This window comes from Ptychodera flava, chromosome 1 (genome assembly GCF_041260155.1).
Source record: "Ptychodera flava strain L36383 chromosome 1, AS_Pfla_20210202, whole genome shotgun sequence".
NCBI lineage: Eukaryota > Metazoa > Hemichordata > Enteropneusta > Ptychoderidae > Ptychodera > Ptychodera flava.
The window spans coordinates 28707158-28729282 of record NC_091928.1 but is presented as its reverse complement, the minus strand read 5'-3'; the positions used below and the strand labels follow the sequence as shown (position 1 = coordinate 28729282).

Here is a 22125-nt window from a genome sequence, read left to right as displayed (position 1 = left end):
TTTATCTCTGCATTCGAGGTCTGTATGCTTTGCCTTTTAAGTTTTGAGACCTTTTGTAGTTTTTGAATTAGTAGATATGGTCTCTTACCTTGAGACTAAGTTGTGTCCTAGACCCTTCGGGACCTTTTTCTGTTTGCAATAAAGAACTTGTCCTGAATGCACCAAAGAAGCTCATGTGTTATCTCTCTGATTTAATTGTCTGCCTATTTGCTCTCGATGTGATCATTTAAGGTGTAGAGACGAGCGAAATGTCAATTTAAATAACTAATGCTCTTAACGAAATTCTAAAAACATAAATGTCAACTGAAGGATAAAATGCCAGGCAATTACTTCATTTCGTGTCCAGTTTAAGGTGGAGCTGCAAGTTGCAAACACAGTTTTTTCAAAGGAATAATTCTCATCTAAGATGACAAGGAAACCCCCTCATTCTTCATGTAAATTAATGCTAATTTACTTGAAGGATGAAGAGGTGCATACGTGGGGCAAAAAAACCCTAAATTTTGGTATTAAAGATAAAAATTAACTAAGTAAAAAAGTTCACGACATATCTTCTGAATTTGTCATATTCACTTGAAAGATGAGTATATGTAGTTAACAAGTCATCGTTGATGACACAGTCCCCACTTGTTAATGGGTACTAGTTTTGAATACAGTCCTCAGAGACAATGGAGATGGCGCTCAATGGTCAATAATGAGTTCAATGGTGATGAAAACATAAAACCAATGTAGGCCACCATCCTAAAGTTCATTAATGAGTCAACAAGGAAAATAAAAGGATGTTGCGAAACATTTTTGCATACTATCCTAACACTAACAGATTATCACCAGTACCATATTTCATAAAGTTTGATGCAGTCTTTACAATACTATGAGATCAATATCTGTATCAAGTTTCATCAAATTTGACGTTGTATTTGTGGTTATATCACTCTAATTAGGAAAGTTAATTACATATGCATTTACAAATTAATTAAAATGATACTGATAAATGTCTTTTTTAATGTTAAAGCAATATGAGCTTAACATCTGTGCAAAGTTTCATGAAATTTGATTCAATATTTCTTGACATATCAGCCTAATTACGAAAGTTCAATAAGTGACATGATACTGCTAGATGACGTAAAACAAATTGACGAGCATATGTATGAAATAAGTCAATTTCCTTGTACTAACTTTGAATGATTAACTTGTGGAAATATGTCGGAGTTATGGCTCTGTGCATGAGAAAATCGTAGCAAAATCGCCTCCACGCAGCAATATTTGATCTTACTGTTTCAAAATTCAACACGTATATATATGACATAAGACAATGTCCATGTACCAACTTTGAATAAAATCAGTTGAGACCTGCCAGAGTTGTGGCTCTCGACATGAAAAAAACCATAACAAAATTGCCACCATGTGGCCATATTGGACTATATTGTGAAACAAATCGATGTAAATATGTATAACATTGGTCAATGTCCTTGTACCAACTTTGAATAAAGTCGCTTAATACATGTCTGAGTTATGTTTCCGGACATCTAAAAATCCTAAACAAATGGCCACATGGCGGCCATATCGGATCGTATCACAAAACAAATCAATGTGCATATGTATGACAGGTCAATGTCCTTGTACTAAGTTTGAATAAAATCGGTGATATCGTTTGAGACGTGCCCGAGTTTTGGCTAAGGACATGAAAAAATTGTAACAAAATGGCTGCCATGCAGCCATATTGGATCATATCATGAAACAAATTGACGTACATATGTATGACATAGGTTAATGTCCTTGTACCAACTTTGAATAAAATCGGTTGAGATATGCCTGAGTTATGGCTCTGTACATGAAAAAATCGTAAAAAATGGCCGCACTGCGGCCATATTGGATGTATCACAAAACAAATTGACGTGCATATGTATGACATTAGTCAATCTCCTTGCACCAACTTTGAATAAAATATGTTGAGATATGCCTGAGTTATGGCTTTGTACATGAAAAAATTGTAACAAAATTGCCGCACAGCAGCCATATTGGATCGTATCACAAAACAAATTATCAAGCATATGTATGACATATGAAGTAATCCTTGTACCAAGTTTGAATGAAATAGCTCAAGGCATCTCTGAAATACTGCCTGAACGGACGCACGCACGCACGGACATTGACCAAACCTATAAGTCCCCCCCCCCCAAGACGGTGTCCATGGGGACTAAAAACGACTATTTAATTTGCATTATCTATCCTCACTCTAAAATGGTATGGTTGAAACACTGACACTCAAAAAAGTGATTATAACATGATTCACAAAATTAAAGAGGCACTCCCACTTGGTAACATTTTAAAACACATTTTTAATGCCAACGGTCGATATTTGACGTGGCGACTCCGCGCGGATCGCGAGATATCGATAAAAACATGTCATTTCCCGAGCGTATTTTTCACATCCCGAAGTTTTACGATCGTTTCTGGTTATGACCCGAAATCCCCCGAAAGTGTGTTGTTGTGCTGATTGACGATATTCTAAGGTGTCCAAAAACGTTCGAATGATGCAATTAATTTACCTCCTACTGCGATGACTTTATATACATCATTATCAATGCCTTTACCTCTGGTAATTCTTTTTTAAAACTTCTCCTTAGTTTTTGTCGTTTTCATTATTCTCAGTCAGTTGTATTAAATTTTTAAACAATACCACATAGATATCAGTTTTTACGTGTAAAATATTAGTTGCCTCTGATGACTACATTTTGTCGTCTGCCACACAGTTACGCGTGGTTCGATACATAGCGGCCGCCGCGTGTGGTATGCGCGCATACCACGCGGCGGCCACTATGCATACTATTTATCAACCGTACCTATCTGTGCTAGTCACCTATGCGAATTCTGGTGGAATCAGCAAACTTTGTTTTTCGTTCTTTGCCGAGTCAGTAGGACTCGGCTTTCTCCCATGGGACATGACCGCTCACCGACGCGAGTAGTACCGCTGTGGCGTACAGCAGCGTCGGCGTGACTCGTACTCCATAGCTTAGTTGACAGTGGCCCCAGTGCCGAACGTTCTATGTTCGTAAATTGAATTCAGGTGGGCCACCGGAATTGAAACTTTAACTTTTTGAGGACATGTTTTTATCGATATCTCGCGATCCGCGCGCAGTCGCCATGTCAAATATCGACCGTCGGCATTAAAAGAATGTGTTTTAAAAATGTTCCCAAGTAGGAGTGCCTCTTTAAGATGCCCCTTATTCCATATATAGGGACTTATTGCTCCCCCCATAGTCGTTATTTTATATAGCATTTAAAGAACATGATGTGAAAATTTCAGAAATTTTGACCCAACCAGGGTGAAGTGAAATTCTTTGGAAATCTTGAAATTTGAAGAAAAGAGAACCCAGAAATTTGGGTTATTTGCATAAATGTGCATAAATTAACACTTCTTTATCACGCAACTTACAACAATTAGACAAGTTAAAACGTGAACCCTATCAGTAATGCAATCTTGGGTTTACAAATTAATTAAAATGGAATGAATATTTGCAAAAACGTGCTTTTTGAGCAAAATACGCTGTGTTATGTGCAGCGCCCCCTCAATCAAAAACATGTATATGTTATATCAGTATTAAATATAAAGTAGGCTCACCGAATTAAATAGTAATGCGCGCTCTCACAGTAAGTTTTGTCCCAGAACACTGGTCATTTAAGATACCTTTATTCCAAGGTGTAAACATATATGCCAAACATACAATATAGTTAGTTAGTTAGTTAGTTAGTTAGTTTATTATAGTGACATGAGGTCAAAATTACATATTCTTTACAACAAACGTAGCAATGTGAACAAGAAAACCTCCCAGCCCAATGGACTTATATGTCACTTTGAAAACAAAAACAAAGGATAAAAGGGTGTACAATACACAATAGCAAAGGTATAAATTACCCTAAGTGAGCCTATACAAACTTTCTTTTCTTCGAAGAAATGCTTTTTCAATATATTTTGCTGTGTTTCTAACATTATATTGTTGAAATATTAGCTTTAACTTTTCTGTGTCTGAAATATAACTAACTTGAACTTCTGTAAGACATTTCATATAAATTGACCTTAGATCATCATAAAATGAACAATACAATAGAAAGTGAGTCTCGTTTTCAATAGAATGACTCTGACAAAATTCACAAAGCCTTCTATCTACACTCTCGAGACGAAATCTTCCGCTTTCGATCCTAAGAGGCAATACACCGGCACGAATTTGTGCCGTCAACGACCGCTGTCGACGTGACAGATTCAATGTAACAAAGCTTTCTGCTCCATAATGAGATTTAAATGAAATATAGGTACGTAACTTGGCCTTTGTCTAGCATTTTCTAGCCAATCAGATTCAAAAATTGACACCAACTTTTTCGTAACCATGGAAATGTCAATGTACAATAGGTTTTCCACATCTAAATTTAAATCTAAAATATCAAAAATCTTACATATCTCATTTGACCAATTATTGTAATCATTTAGGGTAAAGTCCCACAAGAAGACCCTTTTTGTAAGTCTTTGTTCATCCATAGCAAGAAGTCTATTCCAATAACGAACCATATTAACAAGTCTGCGATTTCTACACGAGTTCCAACCAGTATCACCTGTAATTGCATGAGTTGGTGTAAACCTATGAACTCCCAAATAAAATCTCAAGGCACGGTTTTGGACTACATCACATTTATCATGCTTTCCAAAGCCCCAGACTGAAGAACAGTAGTCAAGAACAGGGGTAACGCATGCATGATATAATTTTGTGTAAGAATCAAACCCAAAGTTTTTCAAAACTTTCACTTTTGAATTCAAAGCACCCAGTGCTCTATTGGCAGCTTGAGACAAAGTCGCAGAGGTTTCAGAAAAATCTAAGAATTCATTTAATACAACCCCAAGATATATATACATCTGAGCATACTCAATTGAATTAACACCGAGATGAAAATCAAATACACTTCTTATCATGGTTTCTTTCCTGAAATGGATAACTTTTGATTTACTACAATTAATCAGAAGACGCCACTTGGAGCGCCACTTACTGACATGGTCAAGCATTGTTTGCATATCAACTTCATAATTTATCAGAAATTAAAACTATGTCATCTGCATATAACAATATACAGACATTATACTCATCAATAGAAATACCTTTGTTCAATGATTTAAGCTCAACTGCCAAGTCATTAATAAAGAATGAAAATAAAGAGGGTGACAAATTGTCTCCCTGTCTTACACACCCGTTTTTGTAGCAAACCAGTCTGTGTACATTTCATTTACTTTAACATATGTGACGTGTCGGAGTACATTGCCTTAATACTATTATAAATTTTACCATCAACACCATGGATTAATAATTTATACAGAAGCGCAGATCTATCAACATAATCAAAGGCTTTCTTTAAATCTATAAAAGTAGCAAAAGTAGAAAGACCATTTGATAATCTATTTCTGATAATGGAAGTAAGGGGAAAAATGTGATCTTCACTCGATCTGTCACTTCGAAATCCGTTCTGTTCATCTACCAAAATATTCTCCTCATCAAAATACTTTTCAATTCTATTATCTAATATTGAGCTGTATAATTTCGCTATAACTTATTGCAAGCTTATACCCCTATAGTTTAGAGGAAGCCGTGGATCGTCAGTTGTACTTTTGGGAATGGGAACTATAATGGCTTTTCTCCAGTCAGAGGGGATTTTGCCGGAATCGAAACAAATTTGAAAGAGCTTATGTAACACGTTTAGGGATTCTTCATTCTGTAATACTCCATAAGGTATATTGTCAATACCAACAGCTTTACCCCTCTTCGTTTTCATTACAACTTTTCGCACTTCTTCCAAGTTAAAATTACTATTTAAATCGGCATTGCAAATATATAAAGGGTCATCGAAATGTTGTTTAAGGACTTCCTTATGATGTAGCATTCTTACATAGAACTCGTCATCAAAATTTTCATTTTCTAACTTACGATACATAGAAGAAATATCTCTATACCAAACATTTAAAATATCTTTACTGTTATTAGTAACAGAACCCGAATTATCATAAACCTCTTAAGGGATAATCGACTCACGAGCTGGACCAAGTTTACCCACATAGTTCCAGAAATCATTAGGATTACTAAAACAACACGAGTCAATCTCAGAAATAACATCCATCCTAAATTTACGTTCGTAATACCTCAACTTTTTGTCAAATGCAAGTCTTGCACTTTTGTAGTTCATCCGCAACCTGCGCATTTCAGCTTTACGCCCGTGAAACCGAGTGAAATGTTTTTCTTTTTCCTTCATTGTATTCCATAAATCAGTTAACTCCTCATTCCAAAACGGTTTACGGGGACGCATCGGTTTCTTAACTTTACTGTTACTTATAACAAAAGAAGGAAGTGTATTCTTCATTTCATTAACTATACAATCGCATAAATTTCTATAAATACAATCGATTTCTCGTTGAGACTCTCTACAATATTGAATATTGTCTATTATTTCCAGAATGGCATGCCTAGCAATATCAGACGACAGAAAATTATCAGGGATATTGTCCAGTTTGAAACGACATTTTGCATTCATCACATTTGCATTTGAAGCTGTGGAATGTTGACTCTGATTACAGGAAACATTACAAAGAATGGGACGATCGCAAAAGTCGAAATACAAAAGCGAATGGTCAGGAACTTTACATCTGTCATTCAGCATTCCTTGCAAATTATTTTCATTGATCAATGACAGCACATCAACGACACAGAAGTTTTCACAAAATTGAAACCGTTCATGAGGAACACATATGTAGTCCACTACTGCTTTACCCCTTCCCGATACGGAGGTAAAATTGTCTCCCTGAATATTACATCTACCATTCAATGTACATAATTTTGCGTCTTGTAAAAAATCGCAAAAGCTACGACCATGCTGGTTCAAAACTTTATCAATGACCTTCCTCATTGGAATGTCATCAATATGCTCAATATTGCCATTCAAATTACCAAGACGCCATTTAAAGCGCCACAGATGAAAATAGAATCGACATCATTATCATATAAATACAATTGACTCAACATGTGTCCGAAAAATGCATCTGCATCTCTTCCCCAAGGGGAATTTTCAGGCGGCAGATAACAAGAAAATAATATAAAGGAGTAACCAGACACTTTGTTCGTAAAACGAACACCAAGAATACCATCAAAGGATTTATCAATAACTGAAACAGCGTAATCATTATACACAGAATATTTCACAAAGCATCCAACTCCACCAAAACTTCTCCGTGCATTATGATGCACAAGTGATCTATTAAATCCTATCCAGCGATAACCATTTAACTGTATACAATCATTTCCAGACAAATGTGTCTCATTTATTGAGATAATGTCCGCGTTTATACTAAATAAAATTTCACTTCTGAAGTCACTGTTCCACTTTGTCCACCCGCCGACGTTGTGATGAGCGATTCTAAGTCCATTGAGCGATGTGTCCTATTCCGATCTATCTTCCGCATTGCCTTCGTCTTGATGTGTTGCCTTTCTGACAATCCTTCCGCTAGCCGTAATTCTATACTCTTACCCATTTGGCAGCTCACTAGGTATTGTTTTCGTGTTTAACTCAACCAACCGTTCAATATGGTTCTTGCTAGAACGAAGATAGACTTTTTTATACAGCGCATTATCTTTAAGGCGTTGTTTCGCCTGAAGTACGAGTTTCTTTTGGTCAACATTTTCTAGTGCAAATTTGACAAGAACTGGCGTTCCTATCCGACGACATATAGGTTCGATTTTATACCAAAATAATTGAAGACAATAATCACAATAATTAACTAATACATAAAATTGTAACTCATTTATGTTTATAAATGTTATTCTCTTAATAAAGCCACTTTAATAAACATGAATAAAAGTGGATATATATGTATATATATATATATATATATATATATATATATATATATATATATATATATATATTTATATGTGTGTGTGTGTGTGTGTGTGTAAGGTCATACATTATTTGCCATCAACAACTATAACTTTGATTCTCAAAGTCCTTGTATGTATATCAAGGTCTTTAAATCATCTTTCAAAGTTCATTGTATTTCTTTCATTCTGGCAGCTGAGGATATTGCATAGGGGTTGCAGACGTCCGTCCCCAGGGGTAGGGGAGGGGATACGGATGCCTTTGTCTCAGCACAGGGTTCTTCTTGCTATGGATTATTTTATTTCGATACGTTTAACTATGATATACATTGCTAATAAAGATTTACACTTCAAACCTTTGGTGTCTTGGTCTTATGTTAGCACTTGTTTTGTAACGATTTCTTTTTCTCCTTTGCTTTGTCACATTTTTGACCGCTGACAATCTTGCGCAAAGTTTTGTCACTGTGTTGCGCCCATATCTGATGCGCTTGATTGCCTAATGCGCCAAGCAAACAAGCGTAAATTACTAATCTGTCGACACTGTCACCAGATTATCACCGGATTGACTTTGACAGAGTCAACAACGAACGCACCAGCAATGTTTTACTTTTATTAAAGCCATTTGTACACTACCTATTTTCAATCTTACAATCTTTATTAGTAAATGTGTTTTCTTTTCAAACATTGATAAAGCTAAAATGTATCGAGAAAAGACGCTTCAATGTTTTATAGTAAGATGCACCTTACAGTAACTCAGTCATTATCCCAGTTTTGTAAGATTTGATGTATGGACGTGTGTACACTCAGGCATATGTACACACCTCTATGGGGCGTGCATAGACGCAGGGCGGAATAGACTACAAGTGACTGTGGCTATACTGAAAAAAGTGAACCCTTCTCTGACAGTTACTAAATCTCGCTTTTAGAATTATTCTTGTTATTTGGTCTTTTTGGTGCGGTTTGTCCCAGGTTATACCTCATACAAAATTACAAACAAGAAGAAATTGTCCGTCGAGTATCGGAATAAAACTTGTTCCCTTCAGAAATCATTGCGAACACTCTCACCACAGAATAGCCTTGTTGTATTCACCTTATTTACAGCCATTTAGCAGAATATTTTTTGCTTTTTTGGATAAGAGTGTTTTGAAATGAGCAGCAGTTTATATAAAAATTCCTCTCCAAGGTGTCAACACAACGTTTTTTAACATTTGCGGAGAATGACTTGCCAGTCATGCATGACGATCGAGCGAGAACACACAAACTCTGAATAGTTAAGTGAATATCACCAAATGACACTGTGATATTTTTAAGGCACCATGGTTTTTATAAAGGGAATCAAAAACATCACTCCGAAGATTGGATGTTCTTTTTTAGGTTAGCAAAATATAACAACACATCTATACTAAAGATCCAACTTATTGCAAGCGCAAAACTACATAATAATATGATTACTTTTGCATGATTTGATTCGTGCTTTGACATTATAAATCTTTTATGCAAATTTATCACGTAGCGCCTCGTGACGTCTCTTGCTCCCAGTTCATGACCTTAAATTACAACGAGGCACAATCCGGAGCAAACAGCAACCAGAATGAGCGAGTCACAAGAATCTTTCGAACAACGGGTTTTAGGAACTGTCAGAGAAGGATTTACTGCTGTCAGTATAGCTATAGGATCTGCTACGGGTCTGTTCAACACCATGGCTAAGTTGGGTGAAGCTAAAACGTCGACGGCAATCGCAGATGCAGCAGGTCTAAAGGAGAGGTTAGTAGGTACTCGGTAAACATACTGTTTGAGTAGATACTGATCGATCTAAGCAATCTGGGGCCAGGGAGATTTCAGCCTCATTTCAGTGCCCATGTATCGGCAGGTCGAGTTGTACATTAGCACAGGCATAAACTCACAAAGCCCACAAAGCCAAATCCACGCACACATATAATCGCACACCCACGGACATATTTCATCCAACATTTGGGCTCTTCCGTGTGCGAACCTTCGCCATAGACTGAGCTTGGATAATAGTGTCACTTGTGCATATTTGCATAGATTATGAACTGCGGGTTTCAAGAGGGTTGTTTACGTAAGCTGATTACAATGTGTAAACTATGATTTTTTTATCAATTATAATCATTTTTTAATAATAATCATAATTAACACAAAAGAAGGGTTTCCAGAAGGTATTTAGAGCAAAATAGACAGTTTGGTTATTATATGCATCATTTATTAACATTCATTATTAATTTTTGATGACATCAATAAAAATCAATACAAATAATGTTGAATTCGACTGTACCTCTTCAAGACTTTAACGTCGATCAAATTGCCTACCATATTTTCCTTTTACTGACGTGCAGTCTGGTTTTCTAATCGTCACACCTCTTATGAAATCCTTTAAGTCAATCACTTTATATATCAGTATTCCACCACAAAAGTTGCATTAAACTGCATCCCCGTTTTCTGATTCGTCACACAGATATGTAAGGGAGTGGCTCGGTGCCATGGTAACCAGTGGTATCGTGGAAATTGATTCTGAAAAGGACACCTACTACCTTCCTCCTCACCGACACAATGCACTCTGCACTCAAGGTGGCACAGGAACTCTGTCTGTGCTCTGTGAAGGCCTTCCAACAGCAATTGAAGCTTACAAGGAAATTGTTGACTGCTTCAAAAAGGAAGGACCGGCAGGTACTACTGTGTAAATGCATTTTCAAACAAAATATAGGTTAAAATGTTACAATGTTTAAAAAATACTCAAAATTTATTTCAAAATTTCACTCGTTTTTTTTTAAGTAATTCAAACTAAAGTTGAGATTGAATTCACACAGACACAGACAGACAGACACAGAGACACACCAACAACCACACCCACCCACATACACACACAGACAGAGAGACAGAGACACAGAGCGAGAGACAGAGACACAGAGCGCCATTACATATCATGCAATTAATATATGTTTTGTTTCTCCAGGAGTTCCGTACTCAAAGTATACCCTCCATCCTTCTTGGAGTGACAAATTAGCCAGATGCAGTCTACAGGATAAGGCGCCAAAGTTTCTTTCGGAAAATGAAATTATCAAGAAACTACTTGGTGAGTTCTGGAACATATTTTGATAGGAGATTAGCAACTCTTGAAATTGTAACCCGTGCAAAGTAATTTTACGCGAAGTATGATAGCTGTGTATCACAGAGTGCTTTATCTCTCTTTCACGGTCTATGCCATCCTTGGCTTATGGGTAGAGTATGGTTCATAATTATTACAGACATCTTAACTCCAGAGATGCTGGATGATGACAGGGTAAGTTGTACTTTGCAAGAATCAGATCAGAAGAAATAAGAAAACGAAGATGGCAGGTAGCACATATCTCATCGTTCTCGCCAATCAGATGTCTATAATGTTTGTACAATCAAATATACATATTCCCGTTCTATACAGTTTCAACCAAACAGCATATTGTTTTGTCGAATCAGTTGATTTGGTGGATAACCTGCATATATTGCACGGCATGCACATTTCCCTTGTATGTGATACGAAATTTTCATCACTGAACTTGTTACCTCTACTTGCCTAACTATATGTGTGGTACATCGACTATGTGCAAGGGAGTCAATGAAGAAAGTCGATTAAGAATTCCGGGCCCGGGGTTCCTTGTCAGTGTACACCCTTTCTTTGCTTTCCGATAAACGCAATATCGCATACAAAATTTAGCTTTTGTTTTTAGTGATGACGACATAATGACATCAGTAAATCTTCTGCCAACGACGCAAATCATGTCTTTTTACTACATTCATAATTTTCAAAATCATCGGCATTGTAACAATCACTTCATTATGTCTTTGTGCCTGAAAAATGTTAAACTTCCCAGCTAACTTCTATACTTTATTCGAGTGGAAACCCCTTTCCGTGTAAACCAAAGGCCTTTCCATGTAAACCACACAAAAGTGAAAAGAGTTATCGTTGGTTATTAGAATTTTAGCCTGACAATAAATTTTAAAAAAATATAGAGCATTACTACTAAGGCTATAAAAAGAGATGTGTGTCACTCTTTGCGGTCATGCAGAATGAGAAAGTTCACGTAAACCCAATTTGCCAGTTACTCGACAAAGGCTTCATCCCCTTTATTGTCACACAGATTTTCGATACAAAATCGTGCAGATAACTCATATCACGCCCAAAAATGCCGGATAATCGCTAAGTTATGTACAGCAGGTTGCACAACCAGCTATGAGATTGATGTGGTCCATACAACCCTTCCTGATCTCAAAGCCAGATTTGTTGAACTCCCTTGTACAAATTCAAAATGTACTTAGGTTTGTGTTGTATCTGTTAGACGAGATCCCACGATTATGAAATCTTGACGCCTTGTTATTTTCAGAAACTCAAGCGAACGTTTGTGAAGTAGGTTGTGGTAGTGGGGCTGCGCTGTGCTTGATGGCCCGAGATTTCCCACACTGTGAATTTCATGGCATTGACAATGCTGAAAAATCCATCGAGGCAGCAAAATCGAAGGCTAAGTCCATGCAACTCTCGAACGTCACATTTCACCTCGTTGATGCCACCAATTTAAGAGACATTGGAGATTGGAAGGCGAAATTCGACCTGGTCTACTGCATGGATGTAGTCCATGATGTCGGACGTCCTGACCTGATGTTGGCAGGTATCAGGCGCTTAATGAAAGATGACGGCTATTTCGTAATGAAAGACGTCGCCGGGCACACCAAACACGCAGATAACATTCAGAATCCATATGCATCTTGCTTGTATACCATTAGCGTCCTCCGGTGTATGCCAACGTCACTTTCTTGTGGGGATGACAGTTTTGGGTTAGGAGCAATGTGGGGAAGGGAAAAGGCACTGGAAATGCTCGAAGAGGCTGGTTTTGAATGTTTCCATGCAGGAAAAATCGACCTTGTCACTGAAGATTTTTACTGCAGGAAGAAAAAGTAAGATTCTCGGAAGTACATTGGCCAAAGCATGCTTAGCAATTACGTAATAAACCATAGACCCTCGAGAAAAAACTCGAGGGTCTATGAATAAACAGTGATTCCTCCTCCGTGTACAAATTTGATTTCGGTATAAAAAGGTAAGGATCTGATGTCACAAATGGTCATCTTACATCCTTTACGATTACCTTGTAATTCCGTCATCTTTTGGGCCATTATTATTTTGTCATGGTCTGACAATCGCAATGATGGTAGTGAGTATTTCAGTAATATACTGATATGTTAATGAATATATTGATGAAAGAACTTGATGCATGCAAGGGGCGATGAGAGAGTGTAGGGTAAGGGTACGTGACTGTCACAAGGGTATTGACCAACCGGACATCACCCAAGTTTGGACCAGAGGGAGGGTAATTGTCCGACGGGTAGATGGCTGGACAAGTAACAGTCCCAAAAAGCCATTAGCAAATGCTAATCCTTCTCACGGTAGGAAGATGATTGGCTACCGGTTTGATATTATTCCGCAAACATAGAAGGTGCTGGAAATATAGAGATAGGGCCTGGGTACTATGAATCCGACAGTTGCATGTTCAGGAGGGTATAAGTATGCAAACTCTGAACAAAAGTCAGTGAACAAATCTTTTATGTTCAAAGCGCTTTTATGTAATGATATAGAGACTCCCGAATGTCGATTTCAATAAGTAATGTTGTTAATGAAATTTTGAAAGCATAAATGTCAATTGAAGAATAAAATGCAAAGCAACTACTTCATTTTGTGTCCAGTTTAAGGTGAAGCTGCACGTTGCCAACACAGTTTTTGTCAAAGGAATATTTCTCATCTAAGATAACAAGGAACCCCCCCATACCATGTATTTTCAAAAAGCAGAGAATCTAAAGTTTAGTATGGTAGTAATAATTTACTTGAAGGATGAAGGAGTGCATATTTGGGGTAAAAACCTAAAGTTTGGTATTAATGATACAAATTAATTTAAGTCAAAAACGTCACACTAATTTCTTAAATTTACTATTTACTTGAAAGATAAGTATACTTGGCAAAAAAGCGACTATTTCATTTTGCATTATATATCCTAATTCTAACATGGTATGGGTTCGAAGACTGGCGCTCAAGAAGTGTTTAAAAGATGATAAGCAAAATCAAAATGTTCCCTAACCCAAAATCTAAAATGTAAGTACTTTATTGCCAAACAAAATATTCATTTTTATATAGCATTTAAAGAACATAATGTGAAAATTTCAGCAAATTTGAACCAGCCAGAGCGGAGTTAAAGTTTCTGGAAATCTTGAAATTTGGAGAAAAGAGAAGCCAGGAAATCGGGTGATTTGCATAAATTTGGATAAATAAACACTTCTTTATCGCGCAAATTACAACAGCTTAACAAGCTAAAAGGTGAACCAAACCAATAATGTAATCAGGGGTTGAAAAAATAATTAAAATTAAATGAATATTTGCAAAAACGTGATTTTTGAACAAAATATGCTGTGTTGGGTGCAGCGCCTCCTTAATCACAAACTTACATATTTTTTCAGTATTAAATATTAAGTTGGCTCACCGAAGATATCGGAATACGGCTAAGCGTCATTTGAATATTCAAAGGTGTAAACATATATACGTTGACAGAAATCACATGACACTGAACGACGGAAATATTTCGATATTCAACGTGTCAACTTGTTACAATCTTATATGTTGTACCGAATTTTAATTTATTCTTACAAAATTCAGAAAACATCTAAACCACATGGATGTTTAAATCTAATCTGACTGTTTAACTCTGGATGCCTTGAAATCGGAATGGAGTGGTAAAGGTAGTTTTGAATGTTGTTTAAACGTAAAAATCTAGTCTTTCCCGTACCTGATGTAAGCGCGGTTCAGCATGCCAGAGTCATCGTTTTAGTTATTATTGACTGACAAGGCTGCGATTAAAAAGCTGAAAAATGTTATTGAGTGAATTGTTGATTTTGTTGTTATTACGTTTGTACTCCCACTGTCTCTGTAATCTGTAAAATCTGTACTTCGATTTCTGCCCTCGCTATTACATATTATTGCGTCGTCAACATTTACATGAAAACTGCTTCTGGAGCAGGTCACTGTCGATACTGTCAATTCTGAAGTCTCCCGAAAGAGGACGTACTTCTGACTGGTGGTCCTGAAAGACAGTAGAGTGTATCGCATCCTTTGTAACATACACAGTTTGTAATATTAGAAATTCAGCCACTCTTGAAAGGATTAAAGTTACCCTACAATCCTAAGTTATGCAATTAAATGTTATCTTTCTTCATGGATAAATACATTGTATTTGACTAATGAAAGGATGAACAAAGTTGAGGATTTTATCTCAAAATTGTCCGTCAAGTATCGGAATAAAACTTGTTCCCTTCAGAAATGACTTGCGAATACTCTCACCCTATCCTTGTTGTATTCGCCTAGTAAAAAGCCATATTAGCGGAATACTTTTGCATTTTTTGAATAAGAGTGTTCGAAATGAACAGCAGTTTATGTAAAAATTCCTCTCCGAGGTGTTAAATCAGAATATTTTAAGTATTCGCGGAGAATGACTTGGCAGTCGTGTATAACTATCGAGCGAGAACAACCAAACTCTGAATAGTTAACTGAATATCACCATTGACATGGTGATATTTTCAAGGCACCAGGGTATTATTATTATTATTATCATTAAGGTTTATTTCAGACAAAGTGTTCATATCAGCATTACACAAACAAAAGGAAAATTAAACAGAAATGAAGAAAAACATACATAAAGAATAAAGATATATAATGAGAAACACTTGCGAAAGAAAGAGTTAAATTACTATGAAAATCAAAAACATTTCTCCGAAGATTGGATTAGGTAAGGAAAATATCAAAACACATCTATACTAGAGATCCAACTTATTGCAAGTGCAAATTTACATAATGATATGATCACTGATTTGATTCGTACTTTGACACGAGCAATCATTTATGCAAATTGACCACGTGGCGCCTCGTGACGTCTCTTCCTTCCAGTTGGTGACCTTAAATAAAAACGAGGTAAACCAGTAGAGCAGCCAAAATGAGCGAGTCACAAGAATCTTTCGAACAACGGGTTTTCGGAACTGTCAGAGAAGGATATACTGCTGTCAGTATAGCTATAGGATCTGCTACGGGTCTGTTCAACACCATGGCTAAGTTGGGTGAAGCTAAAACGTCGACGGCAATCGCAGATGCAGCAGGTCTAAAGGAGAGGTTAGTAGCTGAGGTACTCGGTAAACATACTGTTTGAGTAGACAATCTGTCAAAGCATTCAGGGGCCAGGGATTTCAGCCTTATTTCCAGTGCCCATGTATCGGCAGGTCAAGTCGTACATTTGCACAGGCGCTAATATACACGCACATATATACTCACACACTTACTACACACTTATTTCATCCAACATGTTAGCTCTTTTGTGTGTCGTTCAACTTATTACGATGCTCTTGTAAATAGGTATGACCTTTGACCCCATGCTACGACCATGGTACGACTCACTCTGACAATGTACATTACGCAAGCACTCGGACAAACAACCATAGCGATTGCGTTATCGGAATATCTAGCTAAACTTTTGCTTACGTGAAACTACACTACGCCTCAACATACCGCTACTCATGAACACGTCAGCGTACACTATGAAAACGCATGTGCATAAATGTCATGCGACAGTATCTTCAGCAAGGGGTTGACCCTATTTGTTTCGGGGGGGGTGGAGGATTTTAGAAAAAAAATGTTCCCGGCCAAAAGCTGGCAAAAAATTGAGTCTGCAGAAGGGAAGGTAAAAGGAAATTTGCTTCTAGGGAAGCTGCAAAAGAATTTGCTGTAGTGCACCCTTTGGTGGTAGACCAGCATTCAGTGGTCTCTAGAGCTGGATCAAAATAAACAAAATATATTAATGTATTAGAATAAATCCTTCGTAAAAAGTATCAAAGAATAAATGTACCGTACATCAGACAGTAAAATTATAAAGATTGCTGTGCATGTGTGAACACATTGATATTTCCATATAAGTAAATGTTAAAAACGGCTCGATTTCACGAGCTTGTGGTTGAATGATTTTGTTTTTTGTAAAAAAATTCTTTGACGCTTCTAGTAAAAATATTTGCTTTGAAGTAACCTCTAGAAAAATAATTTGCTGCCGGGGTGAGTAAAAAAATATTATCGCCATACCCATTTCCTCCAGCCCCCCCCCCAAATCAAATGGCAACCCCTAACTGTTGCCTCCGCTTTAATCGTTGGCTGCACCAAAACTTAACCACTTGTTGTGTTGGTACTGCAATGATACATACCGGGGTACAGCTGCCGTCCCTTCACAACTTTAAATAACGTCAATCAAATCGACTGCCACATTTTCCTTCTACCAGTTCTACTAACGTGCAGTCTAGTTTTATAATCATCGCACCTCTTATGTAATCGTTGAATATGTCAATAACTTTATATATCAGTATTCCACCACAGAAGTTGTATTAAACTGCATCCCCTCGTTCGCCGTTTTCTGATTCGTCACACAGATATGTGAGGGAGTGGCTTGGCGCCATGGTAACCGGTGGAATTGTGGAAGTTGATTCTGAAAAGGACACTTACTACCTTCCTCCTCACCGACACAATGCACTCTGCACTCAAGGTGGCACAGGAACTCTGTCTGTGCTCTGTGAAGGCATTCCAACAGCAATTGAAGCTTACAAGGAGATTGTTGACTGCTTCAAAAAGGAAGGACCGGCAGGTACTACCGTTTAAATGCATTGCAAAAAATATGTAGGATACTACATTTAAAATTACTCAAAACATTTCTAATTTCACTAAACGTGTTCAAAGTATTTCAAACAAACGTTTAGATCGGAAATAACTGATAAAAATAGCACACAGAAACACACAGACACAGACACACATATATATGCATATATATGCAATTGAGACTTTGATCATGTCAGTCAGAAGTTGCTTTGCTACATTTGGACGAACATTCCTTTCGATGCGTCATCTGCCTGCCAGATTTTCACTCATAATTTTAATCTTTAATGGATATAGCCGTCATCATCGAGGAGAGGGAAAAGGGTGATGATATACTATCTTCAGATGCATTTTTTTATTTGAAGGTAAAGTGAGGATGCAAAAAATGCATCGAAATTTACCCTTGTCTTGCTCTTAATAGCGGCGCTTATACGTTGTTGATACGGTACGAACGAACACTGTGTGCAATTCATTGGTCATTTTTACTGCTATGTAAAAATCGTGTCAAGTCTTGACTTCAGTTACAGCATATAAATAAAACCACCATTGAACTGTAACACATCGTTCTTGTTGGTCATTTATGCAACTGCAATGTACCTAGGAATAGTAAATTGCTCAAAAGTGGCGAGGACTGGAGGAGTACGATGTCGTATGAAGATCGTACGTTCGCATATATTCTCAACACCTGGAACGGTGTTTTAAATTGATAGGAAAAGTGTATCACCGTTCGTCATAATTTTGAATAAAACTTAAATCATGAACAATCACAGCGCAACAAGAAACTTTTAAAATTTGCCATTTAACGTCCATTCGATGTAGCTTTTACTTCCATCAAACAAAAATTATGGTCGCGGCTCCAATTGAGCTGTCGAAATAGTGGCACAAGCTACTGGAAATCGCGTTTACCGTACGTAGCTCCAGTAACCATTCTCGCTTTAGTTCGGCCTGCCGGAGACGTTCAACAGCAATACACACTTTGCCGATGCTAAGAATTTAACTAGTCGCCTGACAGGATGATATGTTAATTTTGATACATCATGTTCTTAATATATTGGATTCTTATTTGGTGATAAATTCGTCAAGTTTGACAGATCACTGCGCTGTTTACGGCTTGTGACGAGCTAGCATTGGCACACTGGTAGTAGCAAACGTAGAGAGCAGACGACAGTGAACGCTCTTGTTTTTGATTTGTAACAATATGAAGTAAATAACAATGTACATCAAGTAAAAAGTAATATATGTTACGAAGCTGCACGCATTCTGCAATTATATATATATATATATATATATATATATATATATATATATATATATATATTTATAATGTAACCAATTATTTCAAGTACGTATTTACAATATATGCAACTTAGGTTTCACGCATCCTGCATTCCACTGTATACATACAATTCTAGTATATATATTTCGACATATGAGAGGAGAGAGAGAGAGAGAGAGAGAGAGAGAGAGAGAGAGAGAGAGAGAGAACATGTTATATATTATGCAATAAATATATTTTGTGTCTCCAGGAGTTCCGTACTCAAAGTATACCCTCCATCCTTCTTGGGGTGACAAATTAGCCAAATGCAGTCTACAGGATAAGGCGCCAAAGTTTCTTACGGAAAGTGAAATTATCAAGAAATTACTTGGTGAGTTCTTGAACTTTTTGATCCGAGATTTTAAACTTTCAAAATTGCAACTTGGTGCTCCGTGCAATATCATTTTCTGTGAAAGTATGATAGCCGTATATGACAAGTATGACAAGTAATTGGTAATGCCTTAGATATAACACAAGTAGATGTTCTGTTAACTACTGCAAATTATTTCTTTATCACTATATTCATTTCAAAACCATCAGCGTTGTTACAATTACGTGATGTTGTCTTTATGCCAGAAAATTTCCACTTACCTCCTATAATACTTTATTGCAGTGAAAAGCTCTTTTATTGTTCATAACATATTTGTAGAAAGATACCAGATACCAGATTTTGAGCCTTACAATATTTTTTAAAATTTTACCAGGCCAAGAAAACAGATGCATGTCACGTAATGCAGAACCAGAAACTTAACATAAAGCCAATTTACCAGTTACTCTACAAATGCTTCATCGTTTCAGATATGCCGTAGCAATTTTCTAGATAACTTGTATCTCGCTCTATAAATTGACAATTGCTAACTTGTGTATGGCACGTATTCTTAAGTGCAACCAGAACTTGGCTTAACGTGTGTGGTCTATATAATTTTTAATGCCTTAAAGGCATGTTCCCCGAACTAATTGTCACAAAATTCTAAGTGTTATTAGGTAGAGTGTTCTAAAAGAGGCAGTCCAACTACAACCGCAGAAGCAACACGTAGAGTGCGGGAACACACCAGGATCATGGCATAGATAAGTTTAAAAAGGAGGCAGTTCAACCAGTACTCTGTCTTCTAATGATCTTTATTCTTTATATGTTATTAGGCATGTGCTTGTTGAACTAGATCTTGTGATTATGAATCTTGACGCCTTGTTAATTTCAGAAACTTCTTCGACAGTCTGTGAATTAGGTTGTGGCAGTGGAGCTGCGCTTTGCCTGATGGCCCGAGATTTCCCACATTGTGAATTCCATGGCATTGACAATGCTGAAAAATCTATCGAGGCAGCAAAATCGAAGGCTGAGTCCATGCAACTCTCCAACGTCACATTTCACCTCGTTGATGTCACCGAATCGGGAAACACTGAAGACTGGAAGGCGAAATTTGACCTGGTGTATTGCATGGATGTAGTCCATGATGTCGGACGCCCTGACCTGATGTTCGCAGGCATCAATCACCTAATGAAAGATAACGGCTATTTCGTAATGAAAGACATCGCCGGTCACACCAAGCACGCTGATAACATTAAGAATTCAATGGCACCTTGCTTGTATACCGTTAGCCTCTTCCGGTGTATGCCATCATCACTTGCTTGTGGGGATGACAGTTTTGGGTTAGGAGCAATGTGGGGAAGGGAAAAAGCACTGGCAATGCTCGAAGAGGCTGGTTTTGAATGTTTCCATGCAGGACAAATCGATCTTTTCACCGAAGATTTTTACTGCAGGAAAAAGTAAGAATCTTAGAAGTCTATTTAGGATAAAAAGGATAAAGAGTGCTTTCTCCTCCATTTACAAATTTTATTTCGGTAAAAAAAGTAATTATCTGGTGTCGCTAACTGTCATCCTACATCCTATACGGTTACCCAGTAATACTTCTTATTTCTTTGTCTTTCGGGCCATTATTACACTTGTCATGGTCTGAGGATCGCGATGATGGTAGGCATTTCAGTAATATACTGATATCTTTATGAATATATTGATGAAAGAACTCGATGCATGCAAGGGGCTGTGAGGGAGTGTAGGGTAAGAGTAAGTACCTGTCACAAGCGTATTGGCCAACCTGACATTACCCCAGTTTGGACCAGTAGGAGGGTAATTGTCCGACGGGTAGATGGCTAGACAAGTAACAGTCCCAAAAAGGCATTAGCTTATGCTAATCCTTCAGACGATAGGAAGATGATTGGCTACCGGTTTGATATTATCCTGCAAACATAGAAGGTGCTGGAAATATAGGGGTAGGGCCTGCAGGGTACTAAGAATCCGACAGTGGCATGTTCAGAAGGATATATTTTAATTATAATTATAAGTAATTTTTTCAACGAAATTTTGAAATCATAAAATTTGTGAATTGAAGAATAAAATGCTAAGCAATTACTTCAATTCGTGTTCAGTTAAATCACATGCAAATTTTATTTCAGTATAAAATATCAAGTTTGCTCAGCAAAGTAAAATAGTAATGAGCGTTCTCACGGTAAGTTTTGTGTCCAGAACAGTTGTCATTTAAGATATTGGAATAAGGCTAAGCGTTATTTGAATATTCCAAGGTGTAAACATATCTGCCAAACATAGATATAAGTTCGACGATAATTTAAAAAGTGTGCAATTTTTTCCCAAATTGATTGAAGTGAAGCCCACTTAGGCCTATGTTTATAAATGTCATTCTATTAATGAAGTTATTTGATGAACATTAAAAATTAAAATATCATTATATCTATCTATCTATCTATCTATCTATCGATCTATCTATCTATCCATCAATCCATCCATCCATCCATCCATCCATCTATCTTTCTATCTGTCTGTCTGTCTGTCTGTCTATCTATCTATCTATCTATTTTGCAAATCGTTTATATTGTACGAGTGTAAATCAATGTTCCTCGCCTAAGGCTCGGAGGGATACTGCCGGGCATGCCGCTATGTTGGGGAAACTCTCGTCTTGATGACGTCACACACGTTCGAAATACCGGGAGATTATATATGTATATAAAATGACATATTAGCAGAATATATATATATATATAATATATATATATATATATATTATATATATATATATTATATATATATATATATATATATATATATATATATATATATATATCATGCCCTCATAGGCACACTCCTTTCCGAGGTGTGAACACGGAGCGTTTTTACCAACATTCGCGGA

General features: G+C 37.0%; 2 protein-coding genes across 2 annotated transcripts; both read left to right on the top strand.

Annotated features, from left to right (window-relative positions):
• The first annotated feature begins 9472 nt into the window (after positions 1-9472).
• LOC139143843 (S-adenosylmethionine-dependent methyltransferase Rv2258c-like) lies at positions 9473-12849 on the top strand. The gene is made up of 4 exons (XM_070714427.1): positions 9473-9665; positions 10375-10586; positions 10873-10992; positions 12278-12849. The coding sequence occupies exons 1-4, from the start codon at positions 9493-9495 to the stop codon at positions 12847-12849; spliced, it is 1077 nt and encodes a 358-aa protein (XP_070570528.1). The 5' UTR covers positions 9473-9492.
• Positions 12850-15871: 3022 nt separating this feature from the next.
• Positions 15872-21670, top strand: LOC139134419 (S-adenosylmethionine-dependent methyltransferase Rv2258c-like). Its single transcript, XM_070701284.1, has 4 exons — positions 15872-16092; positions 17391-17602; positions 19137-19256; positions 20125-21670. Exons 1-4 carry the CDS (start codon positions 15920-15922, stop codon positions 20691-20693), a joined length of 1074 nt encoding a protein of 357 aa, XP_070557385.1. The 5' UTR covers positions 15872-15919; the 3' UTR covers positions 20694-21670.
• The last annotated feature ends 455 nt before the right edge of the window (positions 21671-22125 follow it).